The sequence below is a fragment of the Calypte anna genome, chromosome 12 (genome assembly GCF_003957555.1).
Source record: "Calypte anna isolate BGI_N300 chromosome 12, bCalAnn1_v1.p, whole genome shotgun sequence".
Lineage (NCBI taxonomy): Eukaryota > Metazoa > Chordata > Aves > Apodiformes > Trochilidae > Calypte > Calypte anna.
The window spans coordinates 20871975-20883845 of record NC_044258.1 but is presented as its reverse complement, the minus strand read 5'-3'; the positions used below and the strand labels follow the sequence as shown (position 1 = coordinate 20883845).

General features: G+C 49.5%; 1 protein-coding gene across 3 annotated transcripts in view; it reads left to right on the top strand.

Annotated features, from left to right (window-relative positions):
• Positions 1-521: 521 nt before the first annotated feature.
• The window catches only part of SRGAP3 (SLIT-ROBO Rho GTPase activating protein 3), an 84080-nt gene continuing 72730 nt past the window's right edge, over positions 522-11871 (top strand). For all 3 annotated transcript variants that reach the window (XM_030458564.1, XM_030458566.1, XM_030458565.1), the window contains exon 1: positions 522-610. In XM_030458564.1, coding sequence (XP_030314424.1) covers positions 544-610 — 67 coding nt within the window. In that variant the 5' untranslated portion in view covers positions 522-543. The remainder of the gene's footprint in view (positions 611-11871) is intronic.

The window sequence follows — 11871 nt, the reverse complement described above, 5'->3', positions numbered from 1 at the left end:
CACACCGCCCGGTTGCGGGGACCGCCCGGTGCGGCGGCTGGGCCCCTCATTAACAGCGCCTCGATAGCGCGGGGCGGGACCGGGCCGAGCCGGGGGTCCCGTTGTCCCCCCCCGTCCCCCTTCCCGCCCCCCCCGGCCCCGGCCCTTCCCGCGGGGCGCCCAAGGAGGGGAGGGGGCGCGAGGCCGCCCGCCCCGCCCCTCACGGCGGCCCCGCCCCTTCGCGCGCAACCTGAGCGCGGGAGCGGCGCCAGCGCTCCGCCTCGGCTGGCGGCGGGCAGCGGGGAGCGAGGCGGCTGCGTGAGGCGCGGAGGGGATCGGTTCGGTTCGGCGGGGCTGAGCTGGGCTAGGCTAGGCTGGTCTCGGTTCGGTTCGGCAAGGACTCATCTCGTCTCCTGAGGGCGGCGGCGCTGCGCGGTGTCCCCGGCGCCGCCAATGAAGGCAGCCGCGGGCGGCAGCGGGGCCGCGGCCGGGTGAGACGGCGGCGGGGCCGGCGGTGCGGTGCGCGGAGCGGGTGTCCCGGCGGAGCCCGCGCCCTCCCGCACCATGTCATCGCAGGGCAAGTTCAAGAAGGACAAAGAGATCATCGCCGACTACGAGGCGCAAGTCAAAGGTGGGGAGCGGGGCCGCCGCGCTGCGGGACGGGCAGGGCTGCGAAGCCGCCTTTGTGTGCGGGGCGGGCGGGGCGCGGGGCCTGAGAGGGGGAACGCGGGATCGGGGCTCCGGCTACGGGAGCCCGCAACGCTCCCTGTCCCCTCTTGCGGTCTCAAGAGTACCGGCGGCCGGAGCCGTGCGGGGCTGTGCGGGCGGGTCGTTAAAGCCCGGTCTTGGCGGGGAGGGTCTCGCTTGGCGGGGCGGTGGGGCCGTGACCCGCACCCGCCCCAGCATCACCCCCGGGCGGGGCCGCCGCGGTGCGGTCGGGCAAGGCTGTGGCTCCCCAGGGGAAAGCTGCCTGCTGCGGGGGGCTGCGGGGCTGCGGCCGGGGCCTCCCCGCGGGGGAGCGCCTTGATCTTGCGGGTCTTATGTAAGGAACTTCCCGAACACCGGCCCCGCAGCAGGCTCCGGGGGACACGGTCGTTATTATGCAAGACCGGGTGTCGCAGCGAGAAGACCTTTGAAGCAGCCCCGCTCTGTTTCCGAATGCTGGAGGGGTGTAATTAAAGGCTGTGTGCTTTGAGACCACTGAGCCTCAAATACCGGGCTCCAGATTAATTTTCTTAGCAGTTAAGCTTATTCTGGAAAGTTGGTGCCCTCTGAAACATCACAAATGTCTGCAGGCTGGTGAGGTGCTGTGTGGGAGTGTGTGTGGCCACACAGAGTATTGGCCTCTGTGTAGCCATCTCTCTATTACAGAAATAGGATTTTTAATATCATTAGCAAGCTGTGTTTACTGATACCTTTTGATAGCTTCAGTTTGAAAATCTACTCGCCCTTGCAAGGATCCATAATTCTGTTAGTTGGTAATAATTCCTTTCCCCCTTTCAGGTTGAGGGTACCGAACTGCTTGCTTAATGCTTTCTCAACAAGCTGTCTCTTTCAGGTCCCCCTGCTATTATATAAAGTTGGCTCAAATCTCCATTTGATTTGTTTTATTTAGGTACCTGTTCACCATTTTGTTATGTTTAAGTTTCTGGTTAAGACAGAGTGAAGGAAAACTATGAAATAGCTTTCCTGAGAATTAACCCCTGAATGTGCAAAGCAAACACCTTTCCTCTTTTCTCTAGAGGTCACTTGACGTGTTGGTTCCTGAGCTCAGCTGGGTGATGCCTTCTCTGCACACCCAGCACTGTGAGATTCTGCAGTGCAATGGCAGATGGAAGGATTTTGGGGAAGGGGCTGTCTGATTTCGTGCCATTGTTTATTTTCTTGCCTTTCAGTCTTTTGTAGTTAGCTTCGAAGAGTGATATAACAGTCACAACATGCTCTGCATAGTGCCAATTACCTTTCTGCTTGTGTGTAATTTGGGCAAATTGATGTTATTGCACCCTGCAGTTAAACAGAGGAAATATTCTTTTAGCCTGTGGTATTGTTCTGTGTTATGGGAGGGGTTTTGCGTTTATTCAAAGCAACTGTGCCATGTTTTCATCTTGTTCTTGAAGATGGCCTGGGCCAGGTGGTTCCTGCTTCTCGGATGCTCGGGGCTGCAGTGAGGTAGCTGGAGGCAGGACTGGGTCTGATCTGTTCCAAAAGCTTCACTGCAGACATCTCCAGTATTTTTTTCTTGTTGTTCTTTGTAACTGGAATACTCATTTGCCATGATGGTTCTTGGCCCGGCTTCTGTAGCCTCATGGTTTCCATATGTTAGACTCTTGATGCTGGGGTTGTGTATAAGGGTGTTTTATTGCACCACAGTGATCACGTTTTGGGCTGCTTTTTTGGGCAGCTATAACGCAGACAGAGTTTGCTGATGGGCTGGTAATAATTTCCTTGATACTCTTCTGTGCCTAATTATACCTCCAGAAATGTCTGTTTTCTGGTTTAGGGTGCTTGGTCTGTAATTCCATCTGAGTAAAAGTTGATTTGGATGTGGTCAGGGGTGAGGCAGGGGGAGTCAGACCCAGCATCTGGCTGTGCTGCCTGGGAGGTGGTGGCAGCTCCATCACCTCAGGTCTGTCACAAGGCTGGCATGGCCACAGGGTGACCTCGATGAGGTCAAGGAGTTCTGGTCCTCGCAAGTCTGTTGTCCCTAGTGTGTGTTTCATCATTAAGTAGGAGCAGTGGGACAAAATGTAACTGTGTGGAAAGTCCTAGTGAAAAGGTCACTGGTTGGTTGGTGTGTGAGAAGGGACCCGAGGAGGCCTGGCTGCTGAGGATGCTCTGTGCAGGGAATGGGCCTTTTGCTTTGTTTGAGGGTTTGTCATCATCTAAACCTTCTCTGTGGCTGTGGCAGTGATCATGACCACCCACATCCACTTCTGCACCCCCTGCTACAAGGCCTGATCTCTCTTGGCTCAACCTTGGGTTTTCATGTTGGTCACCTCATTATCCCAGATAGCCTGTTCATTTCCTTTGGGGATTTACTCATTATTCTATTCATATCTAGACCCCTACCATCGTGGTGAAATGGACACCCAAATCTCCAGATAAAGACTAAAATGGAAAAGAAATGGGGAGAAAGAAAAGGGGGTGTGGTGGCAAGGGAGGCTAATGGAAACAAAATGTTGGTATGGAAGAGCTGATGTATGAAGATGGTAAAAGATGAGAATGTGAAGAAGTGATGTCTTGTTACTGAGGGCTGGGCTGAACCCTGAACACAGCACAGTGGTGGTCCCTGTGGTGTGATGAAGAAAAACAGGGAGAGAGGTGGCAAACCCTGGATGTGAGCTGCAGGGAATGCATGGGAACGGGTGGATGTGAAGGTAACTGCCAGCAGAGGTGTGTTTAAAATGTGTTTCAAAGATGGATGTCAGGGAGGACTGGAAAAGGTCAGGGTGTGTGCCAGCATTGTCTGACACAGCCTGTGTGGTGTCAGCCAGCACCAGGGGCTCTTGCAAGGCAAGAACCATGCAGCAGTGCCTGGAGTCCACCAGCCCCTCGGCCGCTCAGGTGTTACTGGAGGAGCCCGATGGGCACCTGGGAGTAATGGGAGTGTGGGTAGAGCTTGGACTGATTTTTAGGGAAGTTTTGCTGCAAGGTCTCTTGCTGTGGCTGTTGGGATGCAGAAAGTCCCTGATGTCTGGGGCCAGGCTGTCAATATCTGCAGGATGGGAGCTGAGCCCTGCCCTGCCCTCCTGAGCTCCGGGTGCTGCGGTAACAAATGGCTGATCCCCGGAGCTGTGTGGGGAGCACGATTGGCGTGAGCAGAGTTTAACTGGTGAATAATCTTTGTGCACAGGGGTGATTTATCAGCTGTAATGGCTCCCTATCTTCTTTCCCTCCCTGGAGAGTTGTCCCCGCGTTTCTCACGGAGGGAAGGAGTTGTCCTGGAAATGCAGTGAAAAGATAGAGGGGAGTGGTGCCAGAGCTGTCTGATGCACAGACTCCGGCAGAGAGGGCTGGGGCAGGGATGCGGGGGGGGGTGTCAGGGATGCAGGGGGTGTCAGGGATGCAGGGTGCTGAGGCTCCGGGGCAGTGCTGCTTCGTTTTTAGCAGTGGAAACACCTTCTGGTCGGTGCGGGTGGCTGCTGCGGTCTGTCTGTCCTTGCAGCAATCCGCAGCGTTTCCCTCTGTCCCTGCATGGGAACCTCCCTCCAGGACTGCTCCAGGGCACACCCCCCTGTTGGGTCCCTCCTGTGGGGTTAATTTCCCGTCACTTACCCTGCATCCATTTGTCTGTCTGAAGTCCATCCCTCCCCTATGCTGCCGGGCTGCATCCTTCTGCAGCTGTCTGGAGGGGAGAGCTGGCCTCGGGGTTGGCACCAGGTGTCTGCTTGACTGTACCAGAAATGACATATTATGGGTACCTTTCAGGAGACAGACTTTCCTATTTGTCTCTTTTAGGTTTGCAGATGGGAATGGTTGCATTAAAAATGTTGATAAAGATACATCTGTCTGTTTGCAGCTTCCCCGTTAAAGCTGCTCGTGTAACACAGAATGCAGTCCTTTTGGTGTTAGAATATATCCTCAGATGCACAATTTAAAGTCGGTGTTTTCAGATGTTTTAGACCACTTTAATTGGCCTATCTGGCCAGTAAGGTGAGTTAATGTCTTTTTCTCACTACTGTCGAATGCATGATTTGTTGCTTTAATACAGCAAAACTAACCAGTTTTAATTATGTAGATGCAACTGTCTGTGGTACAGCATTGTAAATCTTGCAGAAATTTGGCATCCTGTTGATTGGCTGTTTAATTTTGTATTGCTTCCTGAAGCTTTTCTTTAACCCTGGCAAGATTCAGGTCATGGTATCATCTATTTGGTTATTGTTGGCAGGCAGACTGCTGCGAGTCAATAGCATCTCCTGTCATATGGCTGGAGATCCCTGGAGATCCTGAAGCCCATAGTCTATCCATGCTGCTTCTGGCTTCAGAGTGGTAAAAGAATGATTTCTTGCACTTATAGGGCTCTTATTGGCTGTGTAAATTGATAATAGAACTTAAGTTTTGATGGATTTAGCATATCAAAAGATTAAAAAGGCTTGCAAACCTGGGGTCCAAGAATACCAATGTGGTTGTTTCTCCCATTTCCATGGGAGAACTGCAGTTTAAGTTATCACTGCTTGTTGGCTTCATTTTACCTTGTCTAGTGCAGTAGTTGCATCCCTTCTTTAATGTCATTGTTTCCTACCTAGTGCTCTCATTCCACTTTGCTCAGAAAAATTTTATTATTCCAAATAGGATACCACACCAAATTATTATCAGGGGTTATGGCTTGCTCAGGAGAGAAGCTTGGCTGCCAGTTGGAGAAGGCATCATGGCTTAAAACCTGTCAGTCCATTTAATAAAATGGTTCTGTGCAAAAGAAAAAGGAAAGTTCCAGCTCTTTGGAACTGCTAAATATTAATCACAGAAACAGTTAGAAAATTTCCATTGGCTTAATTGTCTGGGATGGGCCAGGAGGAGTGAGCATGTGGTCTGTTGAGAGCTGATGGCTGTGTTTCAATACAAAAGAGGAAGATTTGATCCTTGCAAGCTCAACTGTTGCTTTTCCTGATAGCAGGCAGGTACCTGGGTGCAGCAGACATTATTTATCAATCTGCCCTTCTTTCCTGCTAATGGTAAAAAACCTCTTACAACTCTTATTCATGGCCTGTAGCTAGTCCTGGTTCCAGGTGAAGGGGTTTTAAGGGCTGTAAGAGTGGCAGCACCAAATGCAATTCAGGTGCTTAACAGATATTTATAAGCCTCTGCAAGGTGTAATATTTTAAGTTCTGTGTGTGCAGTTTTAGCACCTATCAGAAGCAGGATTTACTCTCCCCTTCTGCTGGCCCATTGAAGGCGGGGGAAACCCTCCCCCTCGAGCTCTTAATTCTCTCTTGCCTGAATTTGGCTTTGTTTCAGGAGCTGTTTGTCAAGCTACCACCCACGGCAGCATCAGCAATCGCCTCCTGAAATGCTTTCCCAGCTCCAGAGGCACTCAGGAAACATGGGGCTGGGGAAGGGTGCAGCAACCTGTGCAGTCCTGTCCTTCTGCCACTCTCCAGCAAAAACTGGCATGAAGTCACCTCCTCTTTCTTACAGCCTGGGTGGCTGTGAAATTCTCCAGAGCTGATTTAATCCCAGTGAGGCTTTTGCAGAGCTGCCAGCCAAATCTTCCTCTTTAAAAGAGGGATATTTCTTCCTAATACCCATGGTGTTGTGTGTGCCCCACCTCTGTGTGTTACTGGTGTGTATCATAGCAGGGAGGGAGGACACAGGGAGGGTAACAATGGTTGTACCTGTCACTGGTGACCCCCTTAGGGCTTCCAGTCATCACCAGCTGCTCCTGCTTTGGACACACTTTGAGCTGTTCACATCTCCAAGAACCTCATTAGTAAACTTTTATCTGAAAAACTGGCCCGAGATGGCTTTTTTGGTGTCCCTTTCCCACCTCTGTAAGACAGCTGCCATGAGTGGAAGAGGCAGCAGCTGAGCATCTCCCTGCCTTAGGATGGGCAGTGAAGTGTGGGATGAGGATGCTGAGGGGGCTGATGTGGTTGTAGTAGATTCCCTGGGCTGGGACCCTGTTGGTGTGATAGGGCTGGTGTGTTTCTAAGTGCCACAGTGCTGTGGGATGGTTTAAGGACTGTGAGCAGTCAGCAGCTTGGTTTCAGAGCTCATGTGAAAAATGGCACAGCAGCCCTGGCCTGCCAGGCTGGGGATATACAGGCTCATTATTTATCCCAGCCTTGTCATTGCTCATCAGTGAGGAGGCAGCTGTTAGGATCCTGTCCATGGGCAGGAGGGAGAGGTTTTTAATCATCCCTCTTTGTTTTAGACCACCCCCCTTTGTGTCAAATCATCCTCTGTGTTTTAAATCTCCCCCTTTGTTTTAAAAACAGATCCATGTAAATGGTGTGGTGTTACGATTTCCTTAGGGAAATGGGTGCTTCTGTCCTGGCCTCTTTGGAGAAGGTGGGTTCCCAGATACAGCTCTGGGGGGCAGTGCCTCTGCCAGGTCTTGTCCTCTGTGTCTGTCTGTACTGGTGTGAGGTTCCCAGGGGGGAACCCCAGACTGGGGGACCCAGGAACTGGGAGGAGGGTACTGTGAGGTTCTCTTTCTTACACATCTTGTGCTGTTGAGTGCCTCCCTTAAGGACAAAACTGTTCTGTTAGCTTCACTGCCCTCCCTGCCTGGCTGCTGAAGTCAGCCTGACATTCAGGGAGATTCTCCATGGAGACATTTGGTGCTGTGGGTTGTTAGTCTGTGAGCTGGGAGAGTCCCTCTGTGCCCAAACAGCTCCAGAAAAGAATCTGCACTGGTGTCTATCACTCCCCATTCCTTTGGAGTCAAAGAATAGCTTTGAAGAGGGGAAGGGGGAAAGGTTTTACTTTCCTTTTTCACCTTTGGCTTTGGGAAGAACTGTCATATGTGTAGCAAGGGACTGCAGACACTCTAATCATCTTACAAGCCAAGTGGCTCTGTAAAATATCACTCCCTCTTTGTAGCAATGGCAGCTGTGTTGGAAAGCTCAGTGATGAAAGCTGTTAGAACCACTATAGTGTTAAATTGTCTGCAGTTTCTTGCTTGTGTCTACATCAGACAGAGGAGAGTTGAGCATCCCTAATTGTTGAGCTCTGTCCCTCTTGGCCTCTCAGCCTCTGTGGCCTGTGTAAGACAAGTGGAGGAGAAGGGCTGCAGCTCGGGGTGGCTGCTGATCCTGCTGCTTCTGGTATCACCCAGGGTTGCAGCTCCCCAGGGCCAGGACTGCATCCATACAGCTCTTGCTTGGGTTGTTATCCAGCCAGCAAAGCCAACTGAAGTGATGAGGTGAGACTCCGTATTGGTTTACTATCCTGCTTTGTTAGCAGGAGTAAATGTTTAAAAAGAAAACATGTGAATGACCAGAGGTCAGGAGGTCTCTGGCTTTAATTGTTCCCATGAAGGGAAAAGAAGGTTTTCCCTTGCCTTTCCAGTCTGCTGGACCAGCCCCACCTCTGAGGTCCAGCTCTGTGGAACAGTATCATACATTGGAGGATCACAAGCAGATATTTCTGGCTATGAGTATCATGAAGCAGTGGCCTTTCCCCCTTGAACAAGCCCCAAAGTTTTGGTTTTCTTTTAAATGTTGTAGTATTAATTAGCTCTGTTTGTTTGAAGATTTATTTGTGGTCTTGAGGCCATTCTGCGGTGTGTGTTAGAGACTGAGGTTAGAGTTCTGCTCTTGGCTTTTTTTAGAGAAGGTTGATCTGAAGAACAGATTTCTTAGCTCAAGATTACCAGTTAAGATGATTTGGGTTGCTGGCCTTTGTGTGCACATCAATTTTTCTCTGTTGAATGCACTGGGCTAATCAATAATTGTTTCATGTCAATAACAGCCCTTGCTAGGAATGAAAATGTTTCCCCTGCCCAAGGTGACAGGAATTCTGCCTTCCTGTGTGGTGAAAGCTGGTGTACCATATCAACGAAATGCTTTTCAGGGAAAGACTCTAACTTTGGTGAGCTTACAGTCCTGTCAGCAGCTGAGGATGAGGGAACAAACCCTGGGGTATTTGTTGGTGATGTTTAATGCTCTTGGCTCAGGCAAAGTTCTACTGCAGCAGGTAGGACTTGCTGTCCAATTGTCCAGTGACCAAGTGGCTTTAAATGAAACTGGGTTTAGGGAAGAAGTCTGTGTTGCAATCTCCCCTTTTTTTACTCCATGGGAATTTCAACTCTAGTGACATAATTTAATCATTGAGATTACAGAAGAAGTCATAAAAGAGTAAGAATGGAGAATCAAACTGTTGGTGTGTTCTTTTGTGTTCTCTAGAAGAATTCAAGATTTTTCTCTGTGTGAAAAAAGGTTAATTGATATTTGTGAAGAAGCCTAGAGAATGTTTTTATTCAAAGACAAACTTGTTAATGTTTGAAATTTTATAAGGAGAGGAGAGAGAGACCTTTTATCTGATCTGGGAGAGAAGGAAAACTCAGCTGTCATTTTAACGTGTTGGCAGTGTGGCAGACTTGAAAGCTGCAGGAGCTTGGGGTGGACTTGCTGGACAGTGATGATCAGGAGGTGAAGCCTGGTGCAGAGGAATCCTATTTGGATGTGTGGGACTGTGGTGTGAAACAGCAGGCTGAAGCTCAGGACAAGGTGGAAAACAGTGCTTTGACTTTTTGAGCCAACTGCTTTGGTCTGAGTGGGAAGTGGACACAGGCAAAGCTGTGTCAGAGTATTGGAAGATTGCTGTTGGTTTAGCTGGTCAGCTAGTGAAGGAAGAAATACTGCCTACAAGAATTGTCCTGCCAAGAGCATGGAGAATATTTAGCTTTCTCTTAGACTCCCCATTTTCTATTCTTGTTTGCCTGCAGAACTCTGGAAGGATTGCTTGTGGGCCACTTAGCAGTTGACCTCCACTGGAAGGAGATCTGCTGTTAGTTGATGACATATTTGCCCTTCTGAGACCAGTGTTATTGCAGGCAGTTGATTTTGCCTCTGTTGGTTTGGGAGAACATGCTCACTCCTCTGGAGGGACAGCATGCCCTAAGCAACCATGAAAGGGTTGGGAAAGCCCTGCACTGACCAACGATGGAGTGTTTTTGTTTGGAAAATACCAAACCCTGCTGCCTTCAAATACGGTGCTGTGGGTTTGAAGCAAACCCCTTCCTGTGGGATGTGGTGCTTCATGGCCTTGAGAAACCTGTGCCCAATCCCTGCCTGGTGTGAGGGGTCACTCAGTCCCCTTGCTTCCTCACCCCGCAGTGGCTGGAGCCTCTCTGCACCCACCCCTCAAAGCAGGAAGGGGTGGGAGGTCTGGCAAAGGTCTCCTCCTTTGGTGTGGCTCTCTGTAGGTGGAAGACCTGCTGATTGTCCCATTGAGCACTTCAGCAGTGGTGTAGTGTACAGAGAGTGCTGGTCCCTTAAGGGAAGGTATTTGTATGTTGCTGCTCCATAGGGTTACACTGCCAAGCATACGCTGGAATATCCTGATGGATGTTTTTTATTTTGCAGTTTTGCCTAATGATGGGCATATGTTCAGAAGGGTGAGTACTTTTACAGTCAATATTATGTAACAGTTAAGCATGCTGAGCTTAGCCACAATCAAATATTCATGCTTCAGGGTGGAATGTGATTGCTAGGAGATCCAGAAAGCAATTTCTGTCCCCATGTAGAGCATTGGCACAGTTGGCTGGGTACATTAGAGCTTCCCCTGCAGCATCACAATGATGCTCTGAGAGAGGCACTGGATTAAGTAACACCAGCATTGCTGTAATACCCATGTAATAGTTTCCAAAATGTTTAGGACTATTAATGATTTTTACTTTGCCAGTGATTCTGAGAGCAGGCAGGAGTTTGGGGCTGATGGGGAGGTGCAGAGGCACAGAGATTTGGGCAAGAGGGTGGTGGTTAAGGAAGTAGGGATAGAAGTCTGGACTAGAAGCTGCCTCTGTTGCACCAGCCCTTTGCTTTGGTCAGTTGTGTCTTCTGTGCTGCTCCAGTGGTTGGGTGGATGTGTGTCTGCTGTGTGCTTCTCCTTTAACCATCTGTTTTGAAGTTTGGCTCTTTTGTGAGGTCTAGAAAATGGTCTGATGGGCTGATCTGGGAGATAAAGCCACGGTGAGGTCCCTGGCTGCCTCTTGCCCTGTTTTGGCTTGACTCAGCTGCTGCTTCCTGTTTTCAAGGGAGGTTCTGGCTCCTTGGGGCAGAACAAAAGTGTTCCTCTCTGTGGTGCAAGAAACAGATGGAATCTTCACCACCATGGTGCAAGTAATGCTTAACCTCACAGCTTGGAGATGGACTGCAGCTGCAGGAGAGAGCAAACCTGCAATCTGAGCTTTCCTCCATCACATAGGGTAGGTTCAGGATGGTTTCAGGTGCTGTCACAAAAGTACTGCTTGAGCTGGGACAGCTGGCATCACTGTGATGGAAACCACCCTGATCCACATCTCAGGGGATCTGCACTGTTTGGGGCTGGGGCTGAGTATGTCCATCATGGTGAAGATGAACCTAGTGTTTCAGGTCAGTCTGCAAGCCTGTGGCCCTGGTGTGGAGGGTCTGTGTACAGCCAGTGTTGCACCCTGAGGAAAACAAAGACCATTGGCATTCCCAGTCAGGGCTCTTTGAAATGGTTCTAACAGTTAATCTTGCAGAGTTTCTGTATTTAACTTTTTAGTTTGCCACATTTTCCTTTAGCCATTTTTTACTGTTCTTTACTTCACTTTACACTGTGAATACAGCCAGTGTTTTCTAGGGGCTGTAGTTACTGCCCTATTGGTTTTTTACCAGTTAAGGTGTATGGGGACTTCTGCTGTCATAACATGAACTGGGAATCAGGATCTCCCACTGTAATTGTATTTTTTTGAGTAGTTCAGGAAAAAACTGAGAAAGTGTGGCAAAAACTGAAGAATAATAAATACCAGAGGTGAACCAGTTTCAACTTGCAGTATGTCAAGTGAATTCGGAAGCAGGCTCTCAGCAGCAGCTTCTTCTGAAGCATTGCTTCTTTTAACATCCTTGCTTGATGGTTCTCTGTGATTCACACTTTTAAAAACAGATTTTTGTGTGCAGTGCTTCTGTGCTCTTGACCTACTCTTGCTACAATCCCTGAAGAAAAAACATAGGCAAACATACTGTGAGTGAAAATGGCATCTTATAAACTCTGAAAGTGAAACCATGAGAAAAAGAATACTTGTGTAGTCATTGTGCTTGGGGGACAGCAGTTTGAGATATTGTTGAAATAATAAGAATCTGTTTCGTGTAAGAGGTCAGCTCAAATCTAAGGGTGAGTAGGAAGAAGAGGAAGAAAAATGCACGTTTGTCTCTCTTCCTAAGCATATGGCATGTTCTTGTACGTGGCATGGATTGTGCTGTTGAG